At 43.5% G+C, this 17365-nt stretch overlaps 1 protein-coding gene across 3 annotated transcripts in view; it reads left to right on the top strand.

Annotated features, from left to right (window-relative positions):
• Positions 1-17365, top strand: part of RIPOR1 (RHO family interacting cell polarization regulator 1) — a 1174702-nt gene that overhangs the window by 81226 nt on the left and 1076111 nt on the right. For all 3 annotated transcript variants that reach the window (XM_069217674.1, XM_069217675.1, XM_069217673.1), the window contains exon 2: positions 8575-8701. In XM_069217674.1, coding sequence (XP_069073775.1) covers positions 8601-8701 — 101 coding nt within the window. In that variant the 5' untranslated portion in view covers positions 8575-8600. The remainder of the gene's footprint in view (positions 1-8574; positions 8702-17365) is intronic.

Below are 17365 nucleotides of genomic sequence, written 5' to 3' on the forward strand. Positions count from 1 at the left end.
AGTATTTGTCACACAGTGCCTTGATATACTCACTGGCGGTGGGAGAAATAACAAATGTATACCTTGAGTCCTATACACTGATACTTGTTTGTCTCATAGTGATGACTCCTCACCAACTACTGTTGTAACATTTGTTATCAGTTTGTGAGCTGGAGCTGTTAATTTCAAAATCAGTTAGTTTAAAAAAAAAAATAGAAATGCGATTCACCCAACTCCAGAGGAATGCTGGGGGACCGAAGCTCTCATTAGCAATAGACTGGAATATGGAAATGCCCTCTATGTTGGCATCTTGGTACATCTTTACAAGATACTTGAAGTGGTCCAGAACACAACCACCAGGCTTATTCTCAATCTGCCTCCTCGTGCAACCATTATTGCTAACTTACGTAATCTTCATTGGCTGCCTGAACGTAAGCGTTTTCTCAACAAACGTCTTACCCATACATATAACGCATTTCACAGTCTTGGCCCTTCCTTTCTTACCAGTTGCATACACTTCTGTGTTCCTTCCAGACAGCTTTGCTTCCCATCTCAGCTGTGCCTAGAGCAGGAGGGTGCTCCTTTTCCTACTTGTCTCCAGTGCTTAGAACAGGCACCCTCCACCCCACCCAATTTGCTCTGCTTGATCTTTCTCAGAATTTAAGGAGAAAGTTAAAATATGTATATTTGTGATCTAACTAGCTTAGTTTTGAATGGACCCCCCAGGAGATGTTATGTCTATCACAGATGTGGAGGAAACTTACTCCCAAGTGCCCATTCTTCCAGTACACCAGCGGTTCGAGAGAAGGAGAAAGAGAGAAAGAGAAAGAGGGAGCGAGAGAGAGACAAAGAAAAAGGAAAAAAAAAGAAAAACTTCGGACACTGGAATTTCTTTTGGGACTACTGAACCTTCCTGTTTTCTTGAGACTTCTGTAAGGAGATGAGAGAGTACAAGTTTATTTCTGAGGGACTAGCGTATATAATATCCCACTATCTATCATCAGTGTACAGCTCTTCCACTACAGCTAAATAAACACCTGGTGAGATCCCCTTTCCCATCTTTGATGGATGCTTCATCCCTCTTGCAAGTGCTAAGATGGCATTCTGTACCTTAAATAAAAAAGAATAAAGGAACATAAATGTAGATGTTCTGTTTATGTCCTATTTCTTAAGTATGAGTGCAACCATAAAGCACATACCAGTGCTTATCTTCTGTAACACATCTTATTTTTAAGGTGGCAATATGTCTTGGCACCAACCATTCTCCTAAGGTTCAGATTTTCCCACTTGTAGGTACAATCTGATACTATGGATACTATGCAGGAACAATGCACATACACTTTGGACTGGCATAAATCACCATAATACTTGCTATGATTGGCATAATTTCCCCCATGCTGAGCATAGAACGCTGCACTTACAAAAGTATCTCCACAAACATAGAATGCTGCTCCTTTATAAAGCATCTCCTCACATACCCAATATAGTGAATGTTAACTTCACATGCACTGGACCATCTTATGCTTTGCTAATTCACAAGTTTTAAACACCAACACACACTTAAATGAACATGCACAGAATATAGACTCCTATATTATTATCCCAATATTCACACGCTTATGATCGTAGAGTTGAAAGGAATATTCAGGGCGATACAGCACTGTGCGTTACCCCCTGAGGCAGAAATGGCACATGGAAATTGAAGAATATATATTTTCTGGTAAATGAAGCAAAGTGTGAGAGGCGCAAGCATGTTATCATCTTTAGTAAGCGCTGCGGTTGCAAACTGCCCATCTGAGCGGGCGAAGGAACAGACTGCTCCAAGGTAGTAAAGCAGATGAGGAACTGATTCCTCCAAAGTATCACTGCAGGTGAGGAGCAGACTCCTCCTGAGCATCGTTGCGGTCAAGGAGCAGACCCTTTCAGAACTTGAAACAAGCAATGGATACAGGAGTCCTGGAAGACCCTACACCAGATGCAGCAATTCGGAAAGAATTGCAATTGGTGTTTGTATAATGGGGCGCAGCTTATATATAAACCATGCCTGTCATGCTTGAGGTGCTGGCATTAACTGCAGCTGGCTCGCTTTAGTGCAGCGCATCACAAGAAGGGAAAAACCAGGTTGGGACCCCAACAATCCTGACAATTAGTAGTCCTGGCTTTTCGCCTCAAATCTATATCAAGGGTGTTTGCAAAGACCTTGCTACACTTGGTTGGTCATTTTATAAAAACGAGATCTCCCTAAGCTCTTCTCTGGATGACTGATTGGTCCAGAGTGTAAAGTCCATTCAAATTGACATTTTTAACATTTGAGGCCCACTATAAGCGTACAGCTGAAGATTATCTGTGGCTAAGTGATCCCTGGTTACAACACAGAAGCCAGAATTCATAAGTGCCTTGTAAACAGCACAAAGGATGATCAAGATCAGATCGTGACTTTGGAGGCTCCAGTGTCAGCAAGCTATGCAAGAATGCATTTGAAGCCTCTGCTGTGCCTTCCTTCAGCACTGCTCCCACTAGTCCATGGAACATGATCAAATGGTCCCCAGCTCTCAAATCTTTTAGAAGAATGCATTAGTGGTAGGTCTGCGTTTTCATGGACCTGGCGCTAGACTGTGTCTACTAGGACATTTGGTAGTGAGAGTGGATGCCAGTATGTTGGGTTGGGGTGGCTCCCTTGGGGGTCCTCAGTTTATGGTCTGTGGTCACTTCTAAAGCAGCTACTCATTAAATTGGAGCAAAAACTGGTGATCAAGAGAAGGTGATGTCTGTCACACCTTTCATCAGAACAGAGGAAATAATGGTCTATGTGAAGCACCAATGCAGGAGTAGGTCGAGCAGAAGTTGCTACATCACTGTTCCATCGAATGGAGGTATACTTGGCACCATGAAGACGTCTTATATGCCATGGATCAAGAATTTCAGGGTGAGCTCTCTGAGCAAGGTGTTTCCCTCTTTCTATTACCTTTGCTTTAGCAATGCAGTAGTCTGTGTGATCTGTGCCAGCTTCAGGGTCTCATGTATAGACACATTCACATCCAGAGAAAATCATCTTCTTCCACTCTATTGCTTCAGCAAGAACGATCTATTAGAATGGAGGAGGAATGCTCTTTCTTTTCCCTGACTTTAGGGTCTCTTTCTTGACTTTTCCTCAACTCACTAATAGCCAGAATTCTCAGCAGCAGCAGCTGGAGGAGATTGCTGGTCCTCATTGTAGCCCCTTTCTGGTCTAGGAGATGCTTATGTTATAGTTCCTCTCATGCACATGGAAAAAGGTGGAGTCCCTTGGGTCATTTTCACTGTTACAAAATAACTTCTTTGCAGCTAAGTAGCCTACTATCCAATGCCACAGATTGTACACCCTCAAGAGCACAGCACAGATCAGAGTTACATAGTTAGCAAAGCCGTGGCATGCCAACAACAATCCCCTGCACAACACCAAAATACCCGTAGAACCCTTTTTCAAATTAGCTTAAACATACAACATTTACACAAGCACAACATTGCATTAGAACTATCTCCCTGGCTAGAGATGCCTTCCTATCAACAATCTTCATATACCAGACAATGGGTAACTGATCTCTCAGCTCAACAAAAAAATGACAACGTCATTTGGCAGACACCCACCACACTACACATAACCCACTACAAAGATCTATCTGAATCTGACTCATTTCTTTTAATAACCAGTATGAACAGTCACTAAATTAGATTTTCAAAAACTCAGTATTAAATATACCCTATCAAACAACCACACACAATTGAGCAATAGACAATCCCAGGCCCTTATTAAGCGGCTACCCAGATTAAGAAAGTGCAGTTGTGCCACACTAATGGTAGGCAGTGCTTTACAAATGGGGTTAATTTAAAATGACTGTAGACTGGTGGCTGCTAAGGCCTATACTCCCATGTGGACTTCTTTCTGTAAGTAGTCTGTGGGATTATGCCTTTATCCATTGGTACCTGAACCTCCCAGTGTCCTTGGTTTCCTTAAAGACAGATTCCTCCCTATCTTTTCTTTTTCTACTGTGAGGGGGCAATTGGTTACTTTACATCTGTTCAGCAAACCTAGTGTATATCTTAAGGACTTGGAGCATTATACATTTTAGCTATTGAAGAGGATTTATCTTTCGCTGCCCATGCATCTGCATATATTTTCTGTTTGAAGTCTGCCTCTGGTCTAAGCTGCTTTGCTTCCCTGCACTTTGGACCCTCTGAGGAGAATCATCTGAGATTCTCTACACTTAGCTTGTTTTTGCTGATGGCTGTTACTTCTGCTTAGGCATGGAAGAAGTGCCATTACTACTTTGTTAGGATCTTTACTTGTGGTTTCTATTAGGTCTGGTACGACGTCCCACTTCTTCTCAATGTCTAAGGTGATGTCTTACTTTCATCTCGTTCCTGGGATTGTTCTTCCATATCATCTTGAGTCTGTGGTAGCTGCTCATTCTGATCTAGCATAGATATTGGATGTTTAATGAGCTGAATAAATGTACATTGCCTGTTCAAACTCTATTTTCCTTTTTGTGCTTTTAGGGCTGCCTTAATGTGTGAGACTAGCTATTTCAATGGCATATAATCTTACAAAGGTTGACTTTCCGTGGCTGATTTTCAAGGGATGTTGACAGGGGCCAGTCCACTTTTGGGACATAACACAGTGTTGTCCCTCTGGCAGAATAGGTAGGACTGGTAATTTGGACATGCCCTACAAGTTTGTACAAAGCTTCCAATTACATGTTTACCCTTAGACCTGTGCGTTTGGTTTGGATGCTTTTTCAGATTCAAACATTTGATCTCTATTTTACTAATGTGTATGCATTAAGCTGTTGTGTGTTGGCAGTAGCTTATGGTGAATGTTAGTTATTGGAATGGAGATCTCTGCATTTTTTATGTCATTGTGAGTGATGACTTGTATGATGAAGAGGTACTGGTTGGATTATTTACCAGTAATGATTATACTACTATTCTTGGTTGCCACAGAAATCAATCAATCAGAGTTTATAAATCGCAACAAATCACCGATAAGGGTCTCAAGGCGCTAAGGGGGTTTGTCCTCTGAGCTTCAGTTGAAGAGCCAGGTTTTAAGGTCCTTCCTGAATTGGGGTCGCAATGGTGACTGCCTGAGGGCAGGGTGTTCCAGCTCTTTGCTGCAAGGTAGGCGAAGGATCTCCCACCAGCCGAGTTCTTCCGTATGCAGGGTACAGTGGCTAGTGCTTGTTGAGCTGAGAGGTCTGGTGGGGGAGTAGAAGGTGATGCGGCGGTTGAGGTAGGCGGGTTCTTGGTCATGGAGGGCCTTGGAAGCAAGGACGAGGAGCTTGAAGTCAATTCTTTTCTCGATAGGGAGATAGTGGAGGTCTCTTAGGTGATTGGAGATATGTTAGCCGCAGGCTTTGTCCAGGATGAGTCTGGCGGAGGGGTTTTTGATATGCTATGGGTTCTTGAGGTTCTTCTGTGTGGTACCGTCGTATACGAGTTGCCATTGTCAAGTCTGCTGGTAATCATGGCATGGGTTACGTTTTTGCTACAGTCCTTTGGGATCCATTTGTAGATCTTCCAGAGAAGTCAGAGTGTGAAGGTAGGAGGATGCAACTGAGTTGACTTGGCGTGTCATGGTAAACGATAAGTCCAGGAGGATGCCGAGGTTGTGTGTGTGGTTTGTTGGGCGGAGGTGGATTGGTGCAGAGGGTCAGTGGCCACCAGGAGTTGTCCCAGCCTAATGTAAATAGTCTAGGATGAGGACCTTGGTCTTGTCAGAGTTGAGCTTAAGGCAGCTGTCTTTCATCCAGGTGGCAATGGCTTCTATCCTGTTGTGGAAGTTCTTCTTGGCAGTAGTGGGGTTTTCGAGCAGTGAGATGATTAGCTGGGTATCATTGGCGTAGGAGACGATGTTCAGTCCGTGGTCCTTGAGGATGGATGCTAGTGGGGCCATGTAGAAGTTTGAAGAGTGTGGGGCTCAGGGAGAAGCCTTGTGGAACTACACAGCTGATCTCTGTAGGTTTTGACTGGTAAGGCGGGTGTCTGACTCTCTGTGTCCAGCCAGAAAGGAAGGAGCATATCCATTGTAGGGCCTTTCCACGGATGCCCGCTGTGTGGAGCCTGGAGCAGAGGAGGAGGTGAGAGACTATGTGAAAGACAGCCAATAGATCCAGTAGGATGAGGCGGCGGCGACGAGGGTGGTCTCCATGCTGCGATTGCTCCTGAAGCTCGATTGGGAGGTGTCCAGGATGTTGTTGTCCTCGATGTGCTTATGGAGCTGAGTATTGATGGCCTTTTCAATGACCTTGGCTGGGAAAGGCAGCAGAGAGATGGGGTGGTAATTCTTGAAGTCCAGGGGTCAGCCGTGGGTTTCTTCAAGAGCGGGTAGATCTTGGTGTGCTGTCCAGTCCTCTGAGAAAGTGTCTTTCTCTGTGGAACAGTTGAGGGTGTGTCAGAGCTCAGGTGCGATGGATGTGTTGGCCTTGTTGAAAATGTGGTGAGGACAGTAGGGGCTCCGGAGTCGATGCTGCTCATCATGGTGCGGGTCTCATGTCTGGTGAGGGTGGTTCAGCAGTATAGAGACTGTAGTGGTTCGATGGGATGGATCTGGGGGGGGCTGTTGGAGGGCTCAGAAGGTCTTGGGAACCAAGCTGTCATGTATGTCTTTGATTTTTCAGTGGGAGAAGTTGGCTAGCCTGTCGCAGAGGTCTTGAGATCGAGGGACCCCTTCTGTTTCTGATTGGGGGTTGGCAAATACTTTGACCACGGTGAAGAGTTATTTGGTCTTGTGAGCGGTGGCGCTGATGTAGTCTTGCAAGGTGACTTTCCTGGTGACTCTGAGATGGTGGTGAGATTTAGTGGCCACTTTGAAAGCCTCAAAATCATCCGAGGACTTGTTGTTCCTTCATCTCTGCTTTCTACTCTCCTGGTCGTGTGAGCAAGCCTTTGTGATTAAGATCCTTGTGCTGTTCTAGCAGGAGTATTGATTGAGAGAGAAACATATTTTACTGTCTTCTTGGGAGAAGGTTTATGTTAAAATCACTATGTGCAGGTGCATCTTTAAATACTTTGAGATATCTCTTTTTATCTTTATTGTATTGTTTTCGTAGGGATCAATCCTGTCATCTGGAAAGGACGGTGACAAGGAAGAGCATGACTGTTTTAAGTAATCTGACCATTACTCATTTTCCTACTTTTCTTGCTATCCACAAATAGTGCAAAATGCTTAATCCACTATCATCCCACTTAGTGTTGGGCTGCCTCCCGCGCAGTACTCATAAAATTGTATTTGTTTCTCTGGCATGGGCTATAGACTTCGGTCGTCATGGGTTTGAGTAAGCTAACCATTTTAAAGCCCCCATGCCCTGAGAACATTCTCTCAGTGATATGAATAGATCCTCAGTTAGGCCTCGTCTGTGCTACAGATTTTGCAGCAGTGAAGGTGCCGACTTTAATGAACCTCTGCCCAAGAGTGATGCTAAACTGGGATTCTCCTATGATTTCCATTTTGGTAAACTGGAGACAATGTATTCCACTGTCTCCATGGAAACATAAAGTCCATCATCTGATATGTTCAGTTCTTCTGGGACAGTTTTTCCCATCTGCTGTTAAATATATTACTGCGTCTTTAGGCTCACCTAATCAGATTTTTGGACTTCTTTGATTCAGGTTTAGAAATGATTCTTAAATCAGCATCTGAGTGGATGTTCATCCAGGGTTTTCTTTTACCTGCTTATATTTCTGGGAGCCATTATTGACAGATTGGGCCAACAGTGCTTAAGCTGAAAACAGAAGTGGTGGTGATGGGTGTAAAGCAAGATTCACTGGTCAGATTATATTGGCCATTAGAACTGGAACAGCATTTAGGGTTTGATTCATATGTGGATTTTTTCCCAGATTCAGGTGGTGACATTATCAGGCTTGTGAGGTGTTCATGTAGACTTCCAATATTGTCATTTACTGAAAAAACAAGAGTAATAGCCACATTGTTATCCACCTGAATTGTCATAAGTTCTGAGATAAGGAGTCAAAATCTGTTTTTTTTCCGAAGCCTCCTGGTTGTTTAGAATGTGGTCAACTGACCTTAGGTTAGAGCTCATAGAAAAGACAAGACTACTTCATTGCTTTTTAGGGTGCACTGGCTTTTTTGCATACCCAATAAGCATGCTGTTTCTTGAATAGAGTTCATCTGACTGTGTTCTTGTCTTTCCCTGCTCTAATCTGGTATGGAAAGAGGGGTTTTCCTGCTCTGTACTGGTTCAGACTTTGAGGATTGCCCTTCCTTTATGTGGCCACGAATTCATTATGCATTCATAAAACATTTTGAACTATCTTGTTACAAAGTTGTTCTTAGGCACTTCGCTTTCAGCACCAAGAAAGTAGTATTATTCTGAAAGCTCCACAAACTGATAGAAAAACCTTTATTTGCTAATGTCTTCAGTGTTCCTCCAATGCTAGGTGTCCTATACCTTTTTTCCCTCAGTTACATAATCTTGCCATTACCATTGTATCGAGAAAGGAATCATTAGTTGTGTCTTAGTTTGTTTCCTGTAAAATCTGTAAGCTATTCTTAGCCTCGCACTCCTTAACTCAAGATTCTTGATGTTTGTCTCTCTGCAGGAAGTTCACCGTATACGCTATCCACAATGTCGCTCTCAGTCAGGCCTCATCGACGGATTCTCTCCACATCCATCACTAGGAGCCATTCCTTCGCTGGAGTCAACTCTTCAAAGGAGAAGCCTTTCAGGTGGGTACCTATGTCTTCAGAGACCTGCCCTGGTGTTCCCATGGGGACTCGTATGAACATCTGAAATGAAAACCTACCTTACTGTTTGTGTGGGACTTCTTCCCCAAAATGTTGTGAGCGTGCCTGTTTAAATGTTTGATAGGTAAGTTTGACAAGCCATGAGTTAAAACAGTCTATTACACTGTGGAATAAGGGACTAAGGGCCTCATTTAGATTTCAGGCCTGTTCTTTCAGAAATCTGGCATATAACCCCTGTGCTGAGTTTGCAGTCCTTGATCTGTTTAGTGTAGAGGGAACCCCATGATTTGGAGAGCGGAGTCTATGTCAGCTGTTCTGGTGGAAATCTGTAACCAGCAGCTTGTCAGACATTTGGCCGTGTGTTAAAGTACGTCAGATCATCTGCCCTAAATGGCTGACAGTCGTGAACAGGAAACCAAAGAAATGACCCCACAGCTGGGAGAAAGCTCCCATTGTGTTAGGAACATTTATTATTTGTTTTTAAATAGCAGCTCTGCTGCAGGCACAGATCTTGACTTGCCCAGCCGAAGTATGGCGGTTAGTCTTCCATTGAGGCAGCAAAGCACACCCCTACAGTGTCAAGGTTGAACAGTGGACCAGGAGCCATATTCTAAATAAGGTAAAGGGATCCTGGAAGATGTCATATTGGGCAGGCGTGTGTAGTGGATTATATAGCCCTATGTTTTGGGGAGAGGAGGGGTGAGGCAGGATCTCATTTTGGGAGTTTACAGGTTTTAGGAAGCCTGGTGAACTGTTAAAGCATGTTTTTGGGTGCTTTGAAGCAGTACCGGATTATTTTGGAATGGGGGATGAAAACAGAATCATGGTTTGTGGTTGGAACAGTCAGGTTTTTGGGATAGATAGTATTGGGACATCATCCATATTTAGTTAGAGTAAGGATTGAGACACCTTGTGTTTTTCAGATGCCTTTTGTCAAAATTGATTACAGTACCAGCCACTGAAAGAGTGAAGTCATGATTTAAAATCCTTGGCAGAGAAGGTTGCGCCCTAGGACTATCAGATTGAGGTCGCAAATTAATATTTGTTGGTTTTTGGTTAAAACATGTCATATGGATGTGACTGCCAAGATTCCAACACAGCAGCATTGTTTTGGGCTCTCGTTCTAAGCCCCCATTCCCTCACCTGCTTAGCCTTTCCCAGACTCGAAAGGGTAGCCGTGACCAGCTGGAATTAAAGAAACAATGGAGAGGCTCTGGATGGCGCAATAAAATTAGTTTGAAACACAACAGTGTCTTGAAGGACGACCTCCTGTGTGGTCTCCTTCACTGTTAACAGAGGAGCACTGAGGCGAGCACTCTACCATTTTCACATGGGAGATTTGAGCCTATGTTCCCCGAGTGAGAGGAAGATGAGTGGAATGGAGTTTCAGAACCTGCAAGGGGCTTGAGTCTACACAGCAAAGCACAACCCATGTGAGTTCCACAGGGTAACCAGACCCATGGCGATCAGAGCTCAGTCTTGTTGAAGTGGATTCCTACTTGGGGACTACTGCAGGAGGGTGATACCCGAATAGGGATTTACCTGCTTGACACAAGGGATGGTTTTATGGGTATCATCCCCAGGTATGGCAACCTGTTCCCCCCCCCCCCTCCCTAAACATCCTAAACAGTCTTTCTGACCCTTTTGTGATGGGCTCATTGAGGGATTTTATCCCCAGTGAGCCTACCATGTGGAAGTAGGGTGCAGAAAGCTCCACTAGCCACCAGCAACTTTTTCACTGTAGAAAAAAAAGATGGGTGGTGTGCTGGCCCGCTTTGGCATCTGGCCTCATCGCTCAACCCAGAGGTCCACACTGTCTTTCTGCCCTTAATGGGGGGCTAATTAATGGTTTTACCCCCATACAGCACCACAGGGGGTGGCGCAGAACGCCACTGCAGACCAGTGAATTATTTTTATTTGGAGGAGGGCAGCAGGCAGTCCTCTCATTGTGGGCAATTATTCTCTCACTACCCAAGGGCATAACACATATGCAATTTTTGTGCCCAGTGAGGAGGGAGTGGGATAAAACTATCCTCACTGCAGGCCATAATCCTCAACCTTCAGGTTGCAATCAGTCTTTCCTCCCATATAAGGTTGACAGATTGGCAAAGATCAAAATTATTGATGGCAAGAGTCAAAGCTATTACGTAGCTTCCACAATTGATCTCGGTGTCCAGGGCTGTAGCTTTCGCGTTTGGGCCTTGCTGTCACTGAGGGAACCCTGCTAACCCTGGGCATTCCACACAGATAGGGACCCCGTGGAATTAAGCTTGGCATGACTGCCCTGGATCAATACACTTTTTTTTTTTATTACATAGAGGGCTGTGCAGACTTTTAACACCATGCCAAAAAATCTAGGCCACTATATTTCCACAAGGGATGGCTGGAGTGCGATCATTTCTGAAAAACGTAGACCTGGCGGGATTGAGAGTGGTGTAGCATGCATGATTCAAGCATATTTGCACACCCATAATTCCTTTCAAGAAGCAATACTGTACCCGAAAGAAAACTTATTTATTCTCACTTTCCATTGGGGATAGCAACCATCTTTGGACACAGGTTCCGTCAGCATGCTGGGAACTCTGCCATCACTGGGTATTTGTAAAGACTACAAGACTATAGGCCCAGGGTAATTCCAGTGGAGTGGCTTACATAGATCATTCAACATTTTCTGACCCAAAAAGCTTTGCAAATGTCAAAGAATGGGTAAAAAAAAACCTCTTTCTCATATTGATGTGACAGAGACTCCAGAACTACCAGCGAACCTGCATTCTCACTCTTCTGATAAAAAGGGTACTCTATGTGTAGGTGGGAGTCCCCCATAAGATAGGAATGAACACAAACTGACATCATGAAGACCACATTGAAAAAACATTGACTTCTCACTGGCCCATTGCTGATAAAATGATTGTCAGTGGTTTGCCGTCTATATTTGCACCTTGGTTATGTGAGCCAGTACTGTTCTAAAACTTAAGACCACAAAACAGTGCAGTGGTAAGCCAATACTACTCCTCATGTTTCTCTGTGGTGGGAGAAGTTAGATCATTACACATATGGAATTCACAAATGCAAGGTGGCATAAGACAGACTGGGAACTCTCCTTTTGAGAGGTGATTGAGGACAAAATAAGTACAGACCGGGAAGAATATGTGAGCTTATAGGAAGGACAGTATAATCAGGATTGAGGTAAATATGCTTATTTTTTGTTTTCACTTGGGTTTGTTATGTGGGAAATGCCATGTCTTTCAACTCACTTAGCAAATGTCTCCATTGTTCATGTGTGTTGACTCAGCTGTTGGTGATTAGTTCTGAAAATATGCAGATACTTGGTAAAAGGCCTTCGCCTAGGCTTACAAGGATACCAAGTGAGTTGGATTTATTTTTCCCATCAGTTCGTTCAACTTGCAAACACTGATCAGAGGATAGTGGCCCTTGTGTGTCCTCTTTCACTTCCAGAAAAAATCTGCTCATATCCCCACTGCTTCTTTTCACAATGTTTATGCCACTTCTCATCTCTTGGAGACTTCTTTTTCCCAAAGAATTGCATGAGGGTGGCTTTCTCTCCTGATTTGGGGAACCATAAAACTCTGTGCAAAAATCTTCCATAGTCTGAAGCATCCAAAGGTCTTTGGTGTGTAGATTCCACCCATGGGCAATCAAGGCCAGCTTTCATTCCCAACTTAGATTGGAAAAATCCCCTTGCAGTCCTGCAGAATCCACTTCGTTGCCTGCGTCCACACCTAGTGCTTCTGTTGCTCTGACCTTTTTGCGAGCCTTGATTCCAAATGTGGCTGGACAAATGTTTCCCTGTCATGGCCGGCACACTCAGAAACCTTTTGGTCAAAAACTTATTTTCATGGAGATCTGAACATTGTCCATTGATGTAAATGTGGTCACAAACTTCCCCTGTTCTTTTATGAAGGCACCTTTATCAACAAAGAGCAGCAAAAGTTCTGTGAATAAAGCACAGTTGCAGAATCAAGCAAACAGATGATGCATAGCAACTAACACAATCAGGTTGTCTAATGCTTTGAGATTTTCAGCCTTGTCCAGACTCATGGTTAAGGGCCACAGTACATGCAGGTGCTTGTCCTGGCAATTGCATATAACCTTTGAATGAGTTTCTTAGCTTCTTTAATTAATGTGGCAAGGGGGCTGCCATTTTGGTGTCTGTGCCTTGGGCTGGGGCCACATTTATTTTTAAATAAACACATTTTATTGTTTTTTGAAGATAAGATACAACAACACAATAAAGGAGAGAATTGCTTCCAAACCAAAGCCACACCACCCCCCACCGCTTTCTCCAGTAAATTACAAAGGGACTGGAGCAACAACAGGCACAATCTCCTGCATAGAAAGCAAACCACAATACTCCCACCATTTACTCCAGATTTTGTCAATTTTCTGATGACAACCTCTGGCAATATAAACTGGCTCTTCTTTTTTGGCACACCAGTCCTTGCCGTATCTCCACAGTGCTAGGCTAGGTGGTCGTGACAACTTCCAGTTTCTTGCTTTGATGCTTTTGTCCACTGGCATTGCCAGACCAACAAGTGTTCTATAGCCCCTCACACTCCCAACCTCATCTTGAAGACCCAGGAGGGCTGTTTTCGACATGAGCATGACCAGTTTATCCAGCATTCTAGAGAGGGATCGACCAATCTAACTCCAACACTAGGTGGTCACAGGACACTGAAACACCATATGAGATGAGGGGGAATTTAATCTCAAGAGAAGGATGCAAGCATGCAGAGCTCAGGCAAGCACAAACTTCATTTTCTAGGGGTCTCCGCATCTTTCTACTCACCTAAGATGCAAACTTGTCTGCCAGAATCCTATACAGGGATCTTGGGTGGTAAATGTCATCTGTATTGCGCATGTCTATTGGATCATTCCCATCTGAATCTTTCAAATGCCATCGCTTAGGGTGTGCACTGGTATGCCAAGCTCTTTTGGGCCTTAACTTCTTGTTGGTGTCTTCAGAGAATCCCTGTCATCTGTCTCCTCTTTTGTATACAGGGGCTATCTGAAAGGGAGAGCACAATATGTCACAAAAACATTGCTATAAACACTGGGTGGGACCGCCTTTGGGCAGAGAATAAGGGGTGTTAGGGCCTAATGCTCTTTAGAACAGCCTCTCTTAAACAGTCAAAGCTGACCAAGACCGTCTTTGTTCTGTCTGATTCAGAGGGCTCTTGGTATTAATGGGTTTTGAGGCATCATTGGCTGACAATTCTTCTTCCTCTGGTAAAAGGGTTCCTAGAGTTACCTTGGTAGAGGCATCAACTGACAGCCCAGGGTCTTAGTATCTCGCTAACTGCTCTACTGATGACCATACTGGTCTTCCCACAGCAGAGTATCTTCCATCTCTGGGCCAATTCCTTACTCCAGTGTGTTAATTGATTTAAAAACCTTTGAATAAATCTTGGCACTAGTGAGGTCCCACACCTTACATTGTGTTCCATCTGACTTCTCTCCTCGGGACAGTGAGGCTGAGAGCAAGATGGCAGTGGCAGTAGGGTGAGAGGTGGCCCCACCACAGTCTAAGACCGAGAGAGAGTTAGTGAAAAGACAGAGCCCTTAAGCTGAATAGTCACTACTTGGGAAAGGTCTGGACCAAAAGCATCGTTGTGGCTCCAAGCAGTATACAAAAGGACAACATTTGGGAGGATCTAACAGATGAGCATGCAGGGAATTTGTTTCAGGCCTTGGTAGTGTGCAGAGTAGCATCATAAGAAGGGGACTTCCCCATTTTGAGAATATGTAGTGTATGAGGTGGGGTGAGAGGAATGCTGGGGGACGTAATAAGGATAGGAAATTCTGAAAATGGAGAGTTGTGCCCCTTGAGGAGATTAAAGAATGTGCCACAAAAGAAAAATTCAATTTCTGTACTCCAAGACCTGGGGGGGGGCTCTAGGGGTGCAGAGAGTATGCAAGAGAGAGGAAAAAAGCCAGGGAATACTGAATTTAATCAAGGAGATTCACTGCTCTTAGCGTTGATTGGAAATTTGCACAAATCCAATACCTACATTGAGATTGCAGTGACAGATATGAAGGGGTTGCTGGAAGGATTGAAGGCACGAATGCCTGACAGAGGGCATATAGTAGCACAACTTGATAGGTGTGTCCAAGTTGCAGGTCAATATTGTGAATGCAACAACTGATTGGATGCACTGTGATTTGTTTGAAGGGTGCACTATTACAGCCATAAGGAAACCTGAAAGTTAGGTAGAGACTTTGAAACGTCTGGTGGACCACAGTCATGAATTTCTTCTCTGGGTCATCTGCTGCTGAATATCTGGATATGAAAAATATTAAGTATTAGGGTTATATATTGCATTAAATATAACGTATTAAATACTAAGCTGAATATCTGGATATGAAAAATATTAAGTATTAGGCTTACATATTGCATTAAATATAAAGTATTAAATATTAAGCTGAATATCTGGATATGAAAAATCTCAAGTATTTTCTGCAAGTGAAGGTGTCAGGTGTTGATCCCTTAATTCTGCTGAATGTTACCAGAATTGTTAGATCACCCAGGAGAGGTCCTTCAGGTCCCACTTAGGAGCTGGTGCTCTTATTGGTTGAACTTTCAAGCCCTGTGTGCCACAAAATGGTGACAAAGGCAGTGGCTAGAAATTCTTATTTCTAGCTGATTGGGCCAAGAGTAATTCTGTTCCAGGATCTGTAGCAGAGGAAACAAGAGCTACCGCTAGTAAAGAAAGATGGTCATTTTTCAATCCTTTTTCCTGCATGGTGGTGGATATAAGGGCAACAACTATAACTTCACTCAATTTGATGCACAAAAGTATAATCTTAAGACCCACTTACATGGCCCAGTTGTACCAATGCACAGGGTTAAGTGTCTGTGTCGAAAATGTTTTAATGCTTTTTTTAAATGTATTTTCATTGCATTTCCCAGTAGTACTTTACATATGTGAATGTCCCAAGTCTGATATCACATAATCATCATACATGCAGTTTGGCATTACAGACATCTGTGGCTCCCTCCTCCCTGGCATCTAGTCCAGCACAGGGAAGGTCAAGGCTCGTCAATGATGGCAGCAATAAATGTTTTATGAGAAAAAGAGGAAAGGAACATTAGAACTGTAGCTCTTGCCTGACCTGATAATAGACAGGTGTGTACTGTGAATTATGAAAGAGTACTGCATATGCTAGGGACAATAGCTCAACTAATCTGCCCCTTTTGGTTCAGTTCTGATGTGCAGCCTGGATGGTGCCACAGGGGGCAGTTACTGTGTGTCAAGTGTAATTCTGCGGTGCATGCTGTGTGTCTATTGCACAGATCCTTCAAAGACATCTACCAGTTCAATCCAAAGGTCTGCTATGCGGTGTTTGTGGAGTCCCCTGCATTCTTCAATTCGGAGAGTTGTACCTTCTGCCCTCACACTAATGCAGACTTCCTCCCTCCAACAGCAGTAGGGAGAGCCCGTCAGGCTATTTTCGGTGCGTTGATATGGCGTGTCGACCTATGACAAATCCTTGGCCCATGAGCTAGTCTGCACCTTTTGAGAATCGGAGCGGGGAAATAGGCCCAGGAGGCTGGTCTTTAACTCATGCAGCACCCCGCTTGTCCTCTCCAGGCCCACCTGCTAGAACTCAATAATAGTCCTGCACATCCACGTCATGTATAAGAAGTCTGTGTCAGTCGTGTAGCACCTGGGACACGCTTTATTCCAACTGATGATTTTGAACTGATATTAGTCTGATATTTTTCCTCTGTCTTTTCTGTAATCGGTAGAGCTCTATTGAAGTAGCTTTTGTTGCCCTGTTTGTTAATGCTTTTACATTGAATGTTCTCTCTCCTCCTTCCTCCTTTGCTGTCCCTTTTTTTAGTCTGGATCTTAACTCTCAGCTCCACCAGAGTTAATCTGAGTGCAGCAATTCTAGTGGCGATAAACATTATTATGAGAAGATACTTGGGTTTGAAGTGGCAGGGCATTGTTTTGAGGAATATATTGACCTGTTTATTTGTCAGTAATTGTGATGTAACCAGATATTGAATTTTATAAACAATTATTGCAATGTAAACGTTAAAAATTAATGTTGTATAATCTAAACATATTATGCCATTACATATAGGACTTTTCACTGTTTCTCTGAATAACATTTTGGATAATGAAAGATTTCTCATTTATAATTTTTGTTTTTCGCCACAGGTGTCTCCATCATTGTTGATCAGTAGAACAATTCTGACAGGTTCAGGAGGATGCTGAACACATGCAAATCACTATTTGGAACAGACACCACACTCAGCTGTGTTTTAAAACAAAATACACATTTGCAATCCCTTTGTAAAAAACACAAAAAAACAGGGACCAGCAGTATGCACTTGGACCAAGAGGCTGCCCCCGTGAAACGCTCAAATGAGCATATCCCCCAATCACCTAATTCAGACACAAAGCACAGTTAAGTTTGAAGATCTTTGAGAAAACCTCTGACTTCTCAGATATAGGGAAGGGTTGGTGGGACATTCATCAATGATGAGGATTCCCAATACAGAGAAGGAATAGTCTCCTAACTACAATCCTATTTGTGCATCATAGGAATTTCTATTTAATCCATGAACATCGACTCCTTGCATGGCCCTTGAAAACCTCTACTAGAAAGTATTACAGA

The sequence above is a fragment of the Pleurodeles waltl genome, chromosome 12, assembly GCF_031143425.1.
Source record: "Pleurodeles waltl isolate 20211129_DDA chromosome 12, aPleWal1.hap1.20221129, whole genome shotgun sequence".
In the NCBI taxonomy this organism is placed as follows: domain Eukaryota; kingdom Metazoa; phylum Chordata; class Amphibia; order Caudata; family Salamandridae; genus Pleurodeles; species Pleurodeles waltl.